A 16,263-nucleotide genomic window follows, 5' to 3' on the forward strand; every position below is an offset into this window, starting at 1 on the left:
GGTCTTCAAAAAAAATCTGAAGTCTTGGCTGATTTCTTTTGATTTTCCCATGATGTCAAGCAAAGAGGCACTGAGTTTGAAGGTAAGTCTTGAAATACATCCACAGGTACATCTCCAATTGACTCTAATGCTGTCAATTGGCCTATCAGAAGCTTCTAAATCCATGACATCATTTTCTGGAATTGTCCAAGCTGTTTAAAGGCACAGTCAACTTAGTGTTTGTAAACTTCTGACCCACTGGAATTGTGATACAGTGAATTATAAGTGAAATAATCTGTCTGTAAACAATTGTTGGAAAAAATACTTGTGTCATGCACAAAGTAGATGTCCTAACCGACTTGCCAAAACTAGAGTTTGTTAACAAGAAATGTGTGAAGTGGTTGGAAAATGAGTTTTAATGACTCTAACCTAAGTGTATGTAAACTTCCAACTTCAACTGTATATATATATATATATATATATATATATATATATATATATATATATATATATATATATATATATATATATATATATATACAGTACCATATACATAAGGAACAACAACAAAACAGGGGATTGAAAGCCAGTTGTGGTGTTTAATTGATATGCTACTGTTATAAATCTGCACAACCTCAATCCCCTGTGTCTGAGCCTGACGGAGCACTTCAGGGAGCACTTCACTATTGCCCTTTCATTACTGAACTTACTGTCTTTGATGGATCTTTTCTAGAATTGAGACATTGCATTTTGAAGGAATCAAAGCACAGTGATGTCTTTCACTTTTAACAAAAAGTTGCATGTAAGTGACATAAAAAAGTATAAGGTGAATGCTATGTGGCACTTGTAATAGAGACACAGAGACACCTTCTGGAGAGTTTCTGCAGTTACAGCGTTAATCAATAGGGCCCAGTCACTGCAGAGAATAAGCCCAAATGACATGAATCATGATCAATAAAATGAATACAACAACAAATTGATTTTGTGGACAACTCTGCCTAACTCTAGCATCAATTGTAGTCTTTCATAGTGAGGGGAATATGGTAATTAAGTACCAGTAGTTGTTATTCAACTATTGTTGAAATAACTAATAGCCTAAAAATGTGCCATGGGCTTCATGTAATTTCATTTCACCACATGGTTGAATGGAAGTCATATCATTGATGTAGAAATTGGCTCAATGCCTGAACACAGCTCACAGTGTTATGAAGATCTGCATGGGAATACGTCTCCACTTCACACAGCTAATTATTAAAAGTGCAGAGATGGGGGTGAAGAGAGAGAGAGAACGAAAGGAGAAAGAAAGAGAGACCGAGAAAGAGAGAGAACACACACACAAGGCCGTCTGGGAAATAAGTCCAGTCATTTCCGATTTCCATGTGAGCCAGGGTTTAACAAGCTGTGCATAAAGCCAAGCATGTGTGTGTGTGTGTGTGTTTCTGTGTGTGTGGGCGGTTCTCCTCTTAATCTTACCGGTGAATGCCTGAGCAGGAAGCCCAGGGGGGTAGAGGAACTTGTTCATTGAGATCGCGATCCTCCAGAGGCGTCTGCCACAACTTCAAAACACAACTTCAAAACCTAAATTTACTTGATATACTGATATTTTATTAGCTAAAGCAGGGCACACTTTAATGATGTCTTTAATGAGGGCACACTTTAATGAGGTCTGTGCATTATGTTTTTGTATTGGGCTGCAGTACATGGTTTGGATGCATTCCAGAGCGTAGTTTATTCAGACAACATGAACATCTGTAGTTTCTGGGAGGATTTCACCTGACTTCACCACTCTGTCAAATGTTGTTTCTCATGGCAGAGGTAGAATAAAAGTGAGGAAATAAAATTTGAAAACATCACTTGTGGTCACAATAACATTAATCTATATTACCACACTTATACAACCCTTGTTTACCCACACGTATTTGCATTTTCCCACAATTTTCTGACAACTCATACTCTTGATAATTCCTGATCAATGCTGGTACTATAGTTACATGATCACCAAAGGTTTTTGCTTCTGAAGATTCCACCAGACCTGAGACTATAGGAATAGAATAAAACGTAATATTTAAGGCTGAATATTAGAGGGAGTGAGGGAAACACAGACTGACACAATGCGTTCTCCTGGTGACCCCTTCAGTGGGGATCATGTAACTATAGTACCAGCATTGATCAGGAATTATCAAGAGTATGAGTTGTCAGAAAATTGTGGGAAAATGCAAATACGTGTGGGTAAACAAGGGTTGTATAAGTGTGGTAATATAGAATAATGTTATTGTGACCACAAGTGATGTTTTCAATTTTTATTTCCTCACTTTTATTCTACCTCTGCCATGAGTCATCTAGAATGCTAATGTATCTCCAACTCATTAGAAATTGAGTAATCTAGAATGCTAATGTATCTCCAACTCATTAGAAATTGAAGACATTGTTCCTCATATATTTTTCTAGCTCAAAAACACTGCATTATAGATCATAATAGTATTGCTCATCTTTATTTTATTCATGGTTGTGATGTACTTTGGTTCCATCCTGCAGGATTATCTAACCCATTGTTGACAGATTCTGAGATACTGTTATTATTAACCAGACAAAATAAGTTAATGTGTAGGTGCATGATTTTAACTGGTAGCTCCTTTGTTATGTTTAAATATTAACATTGTCAGACACATTTTTTATTAGTCATTTAGCAGACACTCTTATCCAGAGCAACTTACATTTAGTGAGTGCATACATTTTCATACTGGCCCCCCGTGGGAATCGAACCCACAACCCTGGCATTGCAAGCGCCATGCTCTACCAACTGAGCTACATGGGACTACATTGATCTGTTCATCACACATGCTTCATTATTAGAGCTATGTGATACAGTAGAGTTATAGGATCAAAAGCGGCAGAGTAAATTTAGTAAAATTAAATAATTGATAATTGATTTCATCAATCCAAAATCATGTATATTCTCTTACAATCAGCAGGATGCCTTTCTATTTGAATCAACTTTGACACTAACAATCAATAATTAAAAAATAAATCTTCCCACACAAAGTGCAGCAGAATTGTAAGAACTTTCTTTATAGGTTGCCCTCACTGGCGAAATGCATAAACATTCGAAAAACAAAAACAAACACACAAATCAACCTTGGTTCCATTTAAGACGATCAGTTTCCAGTGCACTAAAAAAATACTCCTTTTGTCAGTCTTGCTAGATATTTTTGACCAGAAATGAAACGACAGATTGCACCTTTAAGATACACTTTAGGGTATACACACACAGTAGCCTACATGTTTGGGTCTTAAAGCAGTTGAATCTGAATAAGATATTATTAATTTCTGTTTCATAACCAAATCGGAAACATAAAAAAAAAATCCATGAGGAACACGTTACCATCTTTACTTTATAAAGACTGGTTGAAGTGGTTTTAATTGTTTAGTACTTGCACTGGGATTCAGCAATATAGGCCCGTGGACTGATTTTTCTCATTATGGTAACAGGACATGTAGTGGTTCCTGTCAGCGGCGTACTGCAAAGGTAAATCCTTGGGTTGTTTTCTTCATGGCCATCTTGTGTACAAAGACGTCAGTCCATAGGGACATATATTACTGAGACCCAGTGCAAGTACACAAAAACAAAAACTAAATAAAAAGTAAAGTGGTACATTCACTGACATTCATACAAAATAAGACCGTAAACCATTGCAGTGTACTCATGCTGAAAATAATTGTGTTGATGCTGAGAAAATGACAAACATGTTGGTTTGGCAAGCATCCTGTCAGCAGTCTGTGGATCGGATAATATCAAATGAAATCAAATTTTATTTGTCACATACACGTGTTTAGCAGATGTTATTGCGGGTGTAGCGAAATGCTTGTGCATGAAAACTCCATGTGTAAAGAGATAGTTGCCCACTTAACCTGATCCCAGATCTGTTTGTGGCATCTTGTCAACTCCTATAATCATTGACTAATTGTCATACTAAACAGCACAAACAAATCTAGGATCAGCTTTCATCTGCCTCCAGGTTGATGTTGTTCCCAAACTTGGCGTAGAGCTGGACCTTCAGATCACCCAACACCTGCTGTATCGTCGACACCTTCCTTTCTAGGTCTTTGATCTCCTGCTGCAGTAGTTCCTGTAGCCACAAACAATGCACGTTAATAGAACTATTTATACTAAGGTCTGACATAGTAATAAATCAGAATGGTTCAAATGATTAAGGTTGCATTCTTAATAATAGGGTCAACCATAATACCTTGACATCTCTGCCTTTGGCTTCATTATGCAACGTTAAAATTAGTTAAACAACCCATCCATGTTTGCCATAGGAACAGGCATCCCGGTTTCTGAGGTAGGCCCACACCCCTAACTTCTACACGACTCATATCATAATACCAATACCTTTGCAGCTTCCAACATCTCTTGGGTCTCTTCCTGGGTGTGACTGATGAAGACGTCTCCAATCTGATACGGGACGAGCAGAGTGTCATCCTCAGCCATCATCAGGTCATCACTGGCATCCTGCAGATTCTGTAGAGATTTCTGAGAAGAGAAGAATGCAGATTGCTGGTATGGCTGGGCGATATGGCCTAAAACTCATGCCTAAATTGTTTTCTAACTTATGGCCGATTCACAACATATATCTCGATTTATTTTAAAATAAGCTTTGTTGTACAATTAATGGTCAAATACACTGAATTTAAAACATTCAGCAATAATCTAATGAATTCAGAGCTTGTGGAATTATACCTAGGCTGAATATATGCCTTCCACAACCATAACACCCACTAATAAATTTATTATTTTATAAAAATAGTTGTACCTGCTTTTCTTTTGTTGCAATAATCACTGATCTGTCTTTCAGGTCTGTCTATAAAAATGCCCTTTTTGTGACAAATTTAACCAGAATCATGCATAATGCACATTCACTAATAATGTAGCAGCCACTATAGACATTAACACCGGTCTCATAAACAATATCTCAAGCACAAGCCCACGTGCTAGTGAGTAGCCAGCCTATATTTATATTTCAAGTTTAGCCAACTTGGATCTAGGTATAATTTCACAAGCTCTGAATTCAGCTAACACGGCAAACCAGTTGAATTGTTATGAACACAACCTTCTGTCCGTCTCAACTGTTTGAACAGCATGTTAGCCTGTCTACTTTGTTCAGATGTTGAAATAAAGTGGCCTACCTTATTTCTCAGAATGAGAACGAGTTGCCAATTCCTTATATAAATTGTTTTATGCTAGTATAGCCATCTTTATCTGACTAGAATGCTGTAACGATATACGTGGTACCATAATGCACGCGCGAAAACTGAGCATTAATTTTCCAGAATGAATGTTCATTGGTACATCGGGTTTAGTAGTGTATGTTCTGCTCGAAATTTGAGGAGTTATAACATAAACAGGGTATGGTTCGAAAGGTTAACTTCTCCTCTATTACAGTAAAATAATGTCTCCATGTGTTTCGGTGTTCATATGACCGATTATGTTGGACCAAACCTTAGTCCCGTGTAGAGCATGGCGTTTGCAACGCCAGGGTTGTGGGTTCGATTCCCACGGGGGGCCAGTATGAAAATGTATGCACTCACTAACTGTAAGTCGCTCTGGATAAGATCGTCTTCTAAATGACTAAAATGTAAACGCAAATAGCGAATTGAAACCGTTTGTCAGAGAGGAAGGTAGCTTAGTGGTTAAGAGCGTTGTGCAAGTAACCGAAAGGTCGCTGGTTCTAATCCCCGAGCTGACTAGGTGAAAAATCTGTCAGTATGCCCTTGAGCAAGGCACTTAACCCTAATTGCTCCTGTAAGTCGCTCTGGATAAGAGCGTCTGCTAAATGACTAAAATCTCAAATCTAAGAAGTGATCTCATCTTTGTTGTTGTGAGTGAGTGGTAGGGGGAAGGGCTTGGGAGGAGAAGCGAGAGGTTTCACTCTCACCAAAATCTGTCCAAAATAAACCCTATGCGCTTATTTAGAACATAAGCTTGTCGCCTGCCTTCCCACCTTTGGGACAACGACTACCATTGTTAGGGCGGAGACATGAGCATCTCGTCATTATATACAGATCTCTGGTGTTTTATTTTTTTTTGTACCTTTATTTAACCAGGTAAGCCAGTTGAGAACAAGTTCTCATTTACAACTGCGACCTGGCCAAGATAAAGCAAAGCAGTGCGATAAAAACAACAACAACACAGTTACATATGGAATAAACAAAATGTACAGTCAATAACACAGTAGAAAATATATATATACAGTTTGTGAAAATGTAGTAAGTTATGGAGGTAAGGCAATAAATAGGCCATAGTGCAAAATTATTACAATTTAGTATTAACACTGGAGTGATAGATGTGCAGAAGATGATGTGCAAATAGAGATACTGGGGTGCAAATGAGGAAAATAAATAACAATGTAAATAACTATATGGGGATGAGGTAGTTGGGTGGACTAATTACAGATGGGCTGTGTACAGGTGCAGTGATCGGTAAGCTGCTCTGACAACTGATGCTTAAAGTTAGTGAGGGAGATAAGTGTCTCCAGCTTCAGAGATTTTTGCAGTTCGTTCCAGTCATTTGCAGCAGAGAACTGGAAGAAATGTGAAGGTGCACAGCACAGAAGAAGAGAACGAGACCAAAAAGACAACATGACAAGCGGACATAAACGCTCATAAAAACGAAAAAATACAATAAACCTTGATTCTGCAATACAGGCATTTGGAATATCGCGCAAAAACATACATTCAAATTAATCACATTTATTTGATATATCACCCAGCCCTAATTGATGGTTATAGTTAGACTACTGTATATAATATACCGGTAGTGACTATATGATGTACCGTTACTAGAATAAGAAACAAGTCTAAAGAAAATCTAATTATTGAGATTTTCATGATCATTACACTAGACTGACCACTCTTACCTTTTTTGCTTCTATTTCATCTTTAAACTCTGTCATTCGATTTGTGTTTCTGGCAAATGTATTAATCTTCTTCTGGTCTTCAAATGTGACATTGACATCTTCAACTGCCTGTGAATGAGAAGAAAATACAGATTGTAGACAATGAGCCTAGCTATATTGATATCTATAGCCAAAGAACAGAACACAATTAAGCTAGTTAGATACCAAATAGGGACAAGAAAAGTGAACAACTAGCAGGATACCTAGAAGGTCTCCGCCCATTTCTGGGAGGGGATGTAGTTAGCAAGCTAGGCAACATTTATTTCACCGGATGTATAAATGTGAAGCATCCGGTTGGCGTTTCCACTCACTACCAAATATGTTAGTGAGAGGAAGCCCACTGAAGGGCAGTGGGAGAAGATGAAATTAGATGGATTTTGTTCTGACATTCTGCACATTTTCTCATCGATTAAATATTTCATCTCAAAACAGTTTTTTGTTGCCAAAACTAGAATATGTTATGAACAGAGTGGACTAAGTTCTGTAGACTTTACCCTCTGCAAAAGTTTTTGCAAATCGCGCTGTTTCGTAGTGCAAAGGCGAATTGAGTTATTGCACAAGCGCACTTCACAGAGTAGGCATTCCCTAACGGACATTTGCAGATGCATACTAGAACACGCCAATAGGATATCGCTAGCGCGTGCTTGGCTCTGCCCACCTCCTTGCTTGTTCTGCCCACTATGACTCATTTGTTCCCACTTGAAACGACAAGCTGTAGTCTACCTTGGTTTAGTTATAACAATCTTTGATATATCTGCATAGGATAACATAAGCTAGCTGAGCGTTTTCTCAAAATGGTACTATCATTAAACTAACAACCATAGCTAAACGTTTCCTAAGAAATCTCGGATAGATAGGTATTTTGTAGATAACCATCTTAGCTAGTTAGTTAGTAAAGTAACTAACCTAACGTAAGCTGGCTAAGGGCGCGGTAACATTACTACTGCTGCTAGCAGTTTGCTCACTAGCTATGATCCCAACGCACAAGGAGAGCGCGAATATCAATATAGTTAGACAATGAATTGATTTATTTACAATCTAAATTGTCTTAGATAATTACTGAACGAATGATAGTGATGGTATAGAGATATGGGTGATTCATTCAAACTGGTTTTCGCTTACAACTGTCTTCTTCCCGGTGGCAGCCATCTTTCTTTTGCTTCTTCTTTACATACGATTCGATTAGTGGTGATGGGCATACCAAACACTCATAACCGCCACCTAGTGGATCTTGCATGAAATGAGTAATTACATATTTTTTGCAGGCCAAATTGATAATCTAATTTCATGGCCTCATTTTACAATTTGAAACCACAAAATGTATTGATAACTGTATTGTCCTGCACATGATTCCTGAAGGCCAATTTAACTATATCCAGAGCTTCCAAGGGAGTTACAAAGACTTACGGCCCTAAAGCTCTAATATGGAATGATTCGCTTATAACAAAGATTTACAAAAAGTGGGCCTAAACATTTCTACATTTCCGCTCATATGCCTACCAGAGTCACTGCATTCCAAAAGTACAATAACTCTACACGTGATTGGAGTAACCGGAACTTCTGCTCTTTAAATAATCAGAACAAACAGAACTGCTCCCAAGTTCAAATATTGGCAGAATGCATGAGTTGTCGAAAGGCAGGTATGGGCAACTTACTCAGATTTATTATAACAAAGATGAACAAGGCAAATATCATTTAGAAAGCTAATTTAAAATACACATATGGTAGGGTTTGTTTAGAGAACAAATAGCACAAGATCAATGTTCTATACTATGAACATCCCATTGATGATAAATGCATAGTTAAAGTGATGCTCCAGAGCTTTTGTCTAATTTCAGCCAGTAGTTTTGAAAGTAGTGCTCACGAGCCAAAACCGGTCCCCAAAAGTGTTGCACCATTCTGTACTTCGTCATCCATTTCGTATTACATGTTACATCCTTTTGCTTTGCAATTTGTATGATATGTTACGAATTCCAATTCATACAATATGTTACGAATGTGTAAGTGCTTGGGATCTCGGACTGCATCTTTAAGGATTCCTTCTTCCATTTGAAATATCTTGGTTAGCTCTTACATAACGTTTTTGAACAGGGGTTGCATGAGGTCTCCTGTGTGCTGTCCCAAGCATGCCTTGCGGGATGTCAAAAATAATCATGTTCACAGTGCGACAACAGAGGAATCCAGTATGCAAAGTGCACAAAATAAGAAAGCATAAAGGACTAATACAGCATACCCTACATGGGGTAATATGATTTTTTCAGACCATAATTATTGTGTTAATTCACAAAGTTCATTCTTGTGGGAGTGATTTGGCATGTCTCCAAGGAATTAAATGCAGGAAAGTCTGTCTATTGTTCATGCGACTCACTCACAGCTGAAAGAAAGTTGCTCACAGGCTATTATTTCCTTAAAATTGTACCATCAGCGTCTGTAGCGTCTGAGGACAATATTAGTTATTTTTGTTTTGTTTTGGGATCCTTCTCCTGCTTAATTCACAGTCCTGGACTGGTTACCGTAGTCATTATTTAGTCATTTTGAACTATAGCCTACAGCCAGCCATTTCTAGGCACTTTGGCATCGATAATGAGTATAAGCTGATCATTTGTATTTGTTCAACTTCATTGGGCCACTAAAACACAAACTAAATTGATACTGATATTAGTTTTGTGTTATATTTTTAGTATTTCACTCAGTCTGGATCAATTGCTATTCCCTGGAGAAGCATCTTTGTTTTGATTGCCTGTTATCAACTTTCAGTTTGCTCTATGAAAGCCAAACAATTGCCTTATGGTGGCAGGTCCATGGACGATGATCCACATTGATTAGATTATAGAACCCTTTGTCTTGATTAACTCTTAGATGAAAGGTCCCTTTATTGGGGACTTTGAGCGGTTCCGGACCGGTTCTGACTGACATTTTGGTTTACAAAGCACTCTGTGAACGTCATAGGGTCCTGTGCCTTACAGTGCCAGAAAGCCCCATTGGTCTGCTCTCTGCTACCACTCTCTCATAGAGATGACTTGAAGTGTCCGGGTTCAGACCCCACATTTGCATAGAGAGTGACATGTCACATTTTCTGGCCAATCCAGACAAAAAAATTGATTTGCTTTTCCTCTGAGTGACTGTCACGACTTCCGCCGAGGCTGCCCCCCCTCCTGGTTTGGGCAGGCTTCGGCGTTCGTCGTCACTGGAGTACTAGCTACTATCGATTCCATTCTCATCACTCCACTTGTCATGTCTTATCAATCCCCTAATTAGTATGTGTATAAGTGTTCCCTCTGTTCCCCATGTCTTTAAACTCTGGACTTCGGTATTTACCTCCTGCGCCTGACTCCTTCTTTTACACCTCGTCACAGAATCACTCACCTGATCTGATATGGAGTCAGCAGGAGAAGACCGCATGCCTGGAGTTGTGGCAAGGGTCCAGGAGCATTCCTCGATGTTGGCCAACTTGGGAGAAGCAATGGATCGGGTTCTTCAGGTGGTAGAACACCTGGAGAGGAGAGGATCCGATCTATCGAGACCAGCTGGTCAACCGGATCCAGCCACCTACACCCTAGCCCCTGGAGGGATCCAGATATCCCGGCCACCGGCGTTTGATGGGACGGCAGTGCGATGTAAGGGATTCCTACTCCAACTGGAGTTGTATTTCTCCAGCATCAAGCCGGAGCCCCGGGAGCGGGAGAAGGTATCCGTCCTCGTTTCCTGCCTTTGTGGGAGAGCGCTGGAGTGTGCCAACGCGGTGTGGAACGAGGGAGGTACCGCGTTGGAGAACTACGGGGAGTTTTCTCACCTCTTTCGGGCCGTTTTTGATCACCCGCCTGAGGGTCGAGAGGCGGGCGTACGACCAGTTCATCTGAGGCAGGGGACGAGGACCGCTCAGGACTATGCGCTGGAGTTCCGGACACTGGCAGCGGGACCGGGTGGAACGAGCGGGCCCTGATCGACCATTTCCGGTGCCACCTAAGGGAGGACGTCTGACGGGAGCTAGCCTGCCGGGATGCCATGCTATCGTTCTCCCAACTGGTGGACATGGCCATCCGGCTGGACAATCTGCTAGGAGCCAGAGGACGTCCTGGTAGGGGTCTGCCCGTTCCCACTCCGGATGACTCTGACCCCGAGCAGATGAAGCTGGGGGGAGCCGCCGGTCGAGAGGGCGCAGGAGGACAGCGACAGTGCCACTCTGGTAGCACGAAAGGACAATCCACCTCACATTGCAGTCAATGTTCTTTTGGGTCTGGAGGTGGTAGGCAGGGTACTCACGCATCACCCCAGGTAACGAACACCCAAACGTGTTCAGAGCCCTTTGCGGCGCACTGTACTTTATCTATCTCCTTTCCCGACCACTTGGTAGGTTCCCAGTGTAAGGCGCTAGTCGATTCAGGCGCAGCTGGGAATTTTATGGACAGGGCATTTGCACACCGTCAAGGCATTTCATTGGTTCCCCTAACCATTCCACTCCCCATCAGAGCACTTGATAGTCGACCATTAGGGTCCGGGTTGGTTAAGGAAGTTACGTACCAGTCACCATGATTACGCAGGAGACACATGTTGAGCAGATCACCTTTATGATTATTGAGTCTCCTGCTTACCCTGTAGTCTTGGGTATCCCGTGGTTAGCCCTTCACAACCCCAATCTCTCATGGCCGCAGAGGGTTCTTACGGGGTGGTCGCGTGAGTGTCCGGGTAGGTGTCTAGGTGTTTCCGTTGGTGCGACCACGGTGGAAAGTCCAGACAGTACCCCCACCGTGCGCATTCCCCCCGAATACCATGATCTGGCGCTCACGTTTTCCAAGACGCAAGCGACTAAATTACCACCTCATCGGGAGGGGGATTGCGCGATAAACCTTTGGGTAGACGCTGTACCTCCCAGGAGTCATGTGTATCCCCTGTTGCAGGCTGAAACGGAGGCTATGGAAATATGTGTTACCGAGTCCCTGCGCCAGGGGTATATACGTCCCTCCACTTCACCTGCCTCCTCGAGTTTCTTCCTTGTGAAGAAGAAAGATGGCGGTTTACACCCGTGCATTGATTATCGACCACTGAATAATGTGACGGTACGATTTAGTTATCCTCTTCCCCTCATTCCTTCAGTGATTGAGTCAATGCATGGGGCCCGTTTCTTTCACCAAATTAGACCTCAGGAGTGCCTACAACCTGGTGTGTATTCAGGAAGGGGATGAGTGGAAAACAGCATTCAGCACAACCTCGGGGCATTATGAATACCTGGTGATGCCCTACGGTTTGATGAATGCTCCATCCGTTTTCCAGTCCTTTGTAAACAAGGTGTTTCGGGACATGCTTGGTCGCGGTGTGGTGGTCTACATCGATGACATCCAGGTGTATTCCGCTACATGCGCCGAGCATGTGTCCTTGGTTCGCAAAGTACTGGTCCAACTGCTGGAAAATGATCTTTATGCCAAGGCAGAGAAGTGTGAGTTTTCCAGCAGTCAATCTCCTTCCTCAGATATCGCATTACAACCACAGGTGTGGAGATAGAGGGAGACCGCATTGCAGCCGTGCGTAATTGGCCGACTCCAACCACGGTAAAGGAGGTGCAGCGCTTCCTTGGCTTTGCCAACTACTATCGAAGGTTTATTCTGGGCTTTGGCAATGTCGCAGCTCCCATTACCTCCTTGTTGAAGGGTGGGCCGTCCCGGCTCCGCTGGTCTGCTGAGGCTGATTTGGCCTTCAGTAGATTACGGAGTCTGTTCCCCTCATCCCCGGTACTGGCTCACCCCGATCCATCACTACCGTTCGTAGTGGAGGTGGATGCATCCGAGGTAGGGATAGGAGCTGTCTTATCCCAACGCTCGGGCACGCCACCCAAGCTCCGCCCCTGTGCCTTCTTTTCTAAGAAGCTCAGCTCGGCGGAGCAGAACTACGGTGTTAGTGATCGGGAGCTGCTGGCTGTTGTCCGAGCTTTGACGGTTTGGAGACATTGGCTCGAAGGGGCGAAACACCCTTTCCTCGTCTGGACAGACCACCGTAACCTGGAGTACATTCGGGAAGTGAGGAGGCTGAATCCTCGCCAGGCCAGGTGGGCCCTCTTCTTCACCCGGTTTGATTTCACACTCTCATACATTCTGGGTACGAAGAACGTGAAGGCAGACGCACTGTCTCGGCTGTATGACACAGAGGAGAGGCCCAGAGACAACACCCCCATACCCCCGACCTCATGCATTGTGGCACCGGTAGTATGGGTGATGGACGCAGATATAGCGCAGGCATTACGCACAGATCCATTTCCACCGCAGTGTCCAGCTGGGCTGCAGTACGTGCTTGCGCTTATCCGTGATCGTCTGATCTACTGGGCACACACGTCACCCTCCTCTGGTCATCCAGGTATCGGTCGTACAATGCGCTGCCTGACCGAGAAGTACTGGTGGCCTACCTTGGCTAAGGACGTGAGGGTGTATGTTTCCTCATGCTCAATGTGCGCCCAGGGTAAAGCACCTAGGCACCTCCCAGCGGGTAAGCTACAACCTTTACCAGTTCCACAACGACCATGGTCTCACCTGAGTATTGATTTTCTCACTGATCTTCCCCCCTCCCAAGGTAACACCACTATCCTGGTCGTTGTGGACCGCTTTTCAAAGTCCTGCCGCCTCCTTCCTCTGCCGGTTTCCCCACTGGCCCTACAAACTGTGGAGGCTCTGTTTACTCATGTCTTCCGGCACTACGGGGTACCAGAGGATATAGTGTCCGACCGAGGTCCCCAGTTCACATCTAGAGTCTGGAAGGCGTTCATGGAACGTCTGGGGGTCTCGGTCAGCCTGACCTCTGGTTTTCACCCCGAGAGCAATGGGCAGGTGGAAAGGGTGAATCAAGATGTGGGTAGGTTCCTGCGGACCTACTGTCAGGACCGGCCGGGGGAGTGGTCGGTGTTCCTGCCATGGGTAGAATATGCTCAGAACTCTTTCCGCAACTCCTCCACTAACCTTACACCCTTCCAATGTGTTTTGGGTTACCAATCGGTCCTGGCACCGTGGCACCAGAGCCAGACCATGGCTCCCGCGGTGGATGACTGGTTTCGGCGTGCGGAGGAGACTTGGGACGCTGCCCACGTTCGTCTCCAGCGCGCCGTGCATCGTCAGAAGGCCAACGCTGACCGCCACCGCAGGGAGGCCCTGGTGTTCGTACCGGGGGATCGGGTCTGGCTCTCGACCCGGAATCTGCCCCTCCGCCTGCCCTGCCGGAGGCTGAGCCCGCGGTTTGTGGGGCCGTTTAAAGTCCTGAGGAGAATAAATGAGGTGACATACAGGTTGTTACTCCCCCTGATTACCGTATTAACCCCTCGTTTCATGTGTCTCTCCTCAGGCCGGTGGTAGCTGGTCCGCTCCAGGAGTCTGAGGTACGGGAGGTTCCTCCACCTCCTCAGAACATTGAGGGAGCCCCGGCGTACTCGGTCCGTACCATCCTGGATTCGAGGCGTCGGGTGGGGGCCTTCAGTATCTCGTGGAGTGGGAGGGGTACGGTCCGGAGGAACGGTGCTGGGTCCCAAGGAGGGACATCCTCGATCCCTCCCTGTTGAGGGATTTCCACCGTCGCCATCCGACTCACCCTGCTCCGCGTCCTCCTGTCCTCCTCAATGCCACGCGTCGTGGGGGGGGGGGGGGGGGGTACTGTCACGACTTCCACCGAGGCTGCCCCCCATCCTGGTTTGGGCAGGCTTCGGCGTTTGTCGTCACTGGAGTACTAGCTACTGCCGATTCCATTCTCATCACTCCACTTGTCATGTCTTGTCAATCACACACACCTGGTGCTCATTCCCCTAATTAGTATGTGTATAAGTGTTCCCTCTGTTCCCCTTGTCTTTGTGAGTGATTGTTTGTTGTGAGAGCGTGTAGCTCGGTTTAGCTACATTTCACTGTGTTATTACCAAGGTGGATGTTTTCCCTTGTATAGTTTCGTTTGACGCTTGGGGCGTTTGATTTATGCAAACAGATTAAACTCTGGACTTCGGTATTTTACCTACTGCGCCTGACTCCTCCTTTCACACCTCGTCACAGTGACAGAGTCTGGGAGAAAGGGGAGAGTCTATCGAATCCAACAGTTGTGGTTTCATCTCGCTGTGATATTCAGCTGGATTTAGATCTCTCAACATGAAAATATACTAAATAACATCATAGAATTGAAACAAGACCACTTTCTCCTGGTCACAGACAGACGAAATCACTTTGTGCTTAAAGCTGATGTTATAGCAAGTCTGCACAATTTTGAATAGTGTCTCTGCGCTGCTCAGTGGACATTTAGGAGAAAATTCTCTGTTGTCAGTTATATGAAATAGCGCCAATATTGTACTGTTACTAAGTAGGATCATATTTATTTTAAAGTTATAAGAAAGGTGGAATCTTATAGTAAGTTGTTTCTAATTAGATTGTTACTATATTTAGAAAGCATTTAAGTCATTTCAGGCCCTATTGCTTGACTTTTGTTGTAATAGGAAAAAAATCGTATATGATTTTTCATAATATTTGTTCTATGTACTTCACCTTGTGTCCTCAAAGGTCAGTACACCGCAGCAATTTATAACTTTTTAAAACCAGAAATGTGAGTTCCAGACCTTTCTTAAACTATGCATCATTACCAGTTATTGTTTATGGCCAGCTCATGAAAAATAAATACGTTTGGGTATGTCTATTTAGGCGGAAATCTAAATAATATTATGTGATGTCATTGATATAAATGAATCCAGCTTTCAGGCCAAATAAAAAACAACTCTACATGATCATAGATTTATTTGATGATATGCTGTCAATTACATTTTAGTTTATTTTAAACTTGTGTTAACTTTTGTTAATGATCATATTGGGAGTTGAGTATTTTTTCTGTCATATGAAGTAATTTAATCCAGTAGTATAAATAAAACACTGTAAAATAAAGCTGTATTTAAGCTGTATAACAACTTAATATCAAAGTAAGTAGTCAGCATCATGTGTCAGGTATTTGGACTAATGTCCCACTAAGCAAATAAGCAATGCTTCCAATGGTTCCACATATCCTACATTCACATCCTGTTTCTATCCCAACCACACCTTAGGCATCATGAGTTTACCACTCTCTGCAGTTTCTCATGGGCTCTTTGAGATATACAGTAGTATCATCAAAATCTGCCTGATAAAGCAACGCTTGTCATCATGTTCTTATTTGAACATTTTCAGAGAGAATTCAAGAGATTAGCATGAGTAGATCAGAGATGCCCTGACAGTTGACAGAGTGTTTTTGCTGTGGTTGTGTGTTTGGCATTCAAATAGATCCCTTTTTGATGAGTAAGAGATAGCCCCACCCCTTTATGAACAGGGCTAAACTCCTATGTGTATATACT

At 43.0% G+C, this 16,263-nt stretch overlaps 1 protein-coding gene across 2 annotated transcripts; it reads right to left on the minus strand.

Moving 5' to 3' along the window:
* Positions 1-2,635: 2,635 nt before the first annotated feature.
* On the minus strand, positions 2,636-8,125 carry LOC311147856 (prefoldin subunit 4-like; the record flags this gene model as incomplete). Of its 2 annotated transcripts, none has more annotated exons than XM_084184671.1 (4): positions 2,636-4,106; positions 4,373-4,513; positions 6,897-7,004; positions 8,058-8,125. In XM_084184671.1, 4 exons carry the CDS (start codon positions 8,082-8,084, stop codon positions 3,975-3,977), a joined length of 408 nt encoding a protein of 135 aa, XP_084040797.1. In that variant the 3' UTR covers positions 2,636-3,974. The 2 variants fall into 2 exon arrangements, with proteins under 2 accessions (XP_084040797.1, XP_084040798.1); XM_084184672.1 differs by having other exon boundaries at positions 8,061-8,084.
* Positions 8,126-16,263: the final 8,138 nt, after the last annotated feature.

Source organism: Coregonus lavaretus (genome assembly GCF_964263955.1).
Source record: "Coregonus lavaretus genome assembly, chromosome: 20".
Lineage (NCBI taxonomy): Eukaryota > Metazoa > Chordata > Actinopteri > Salmoniformes > Salmonidae > Coregonus > Coregonus lavaretus.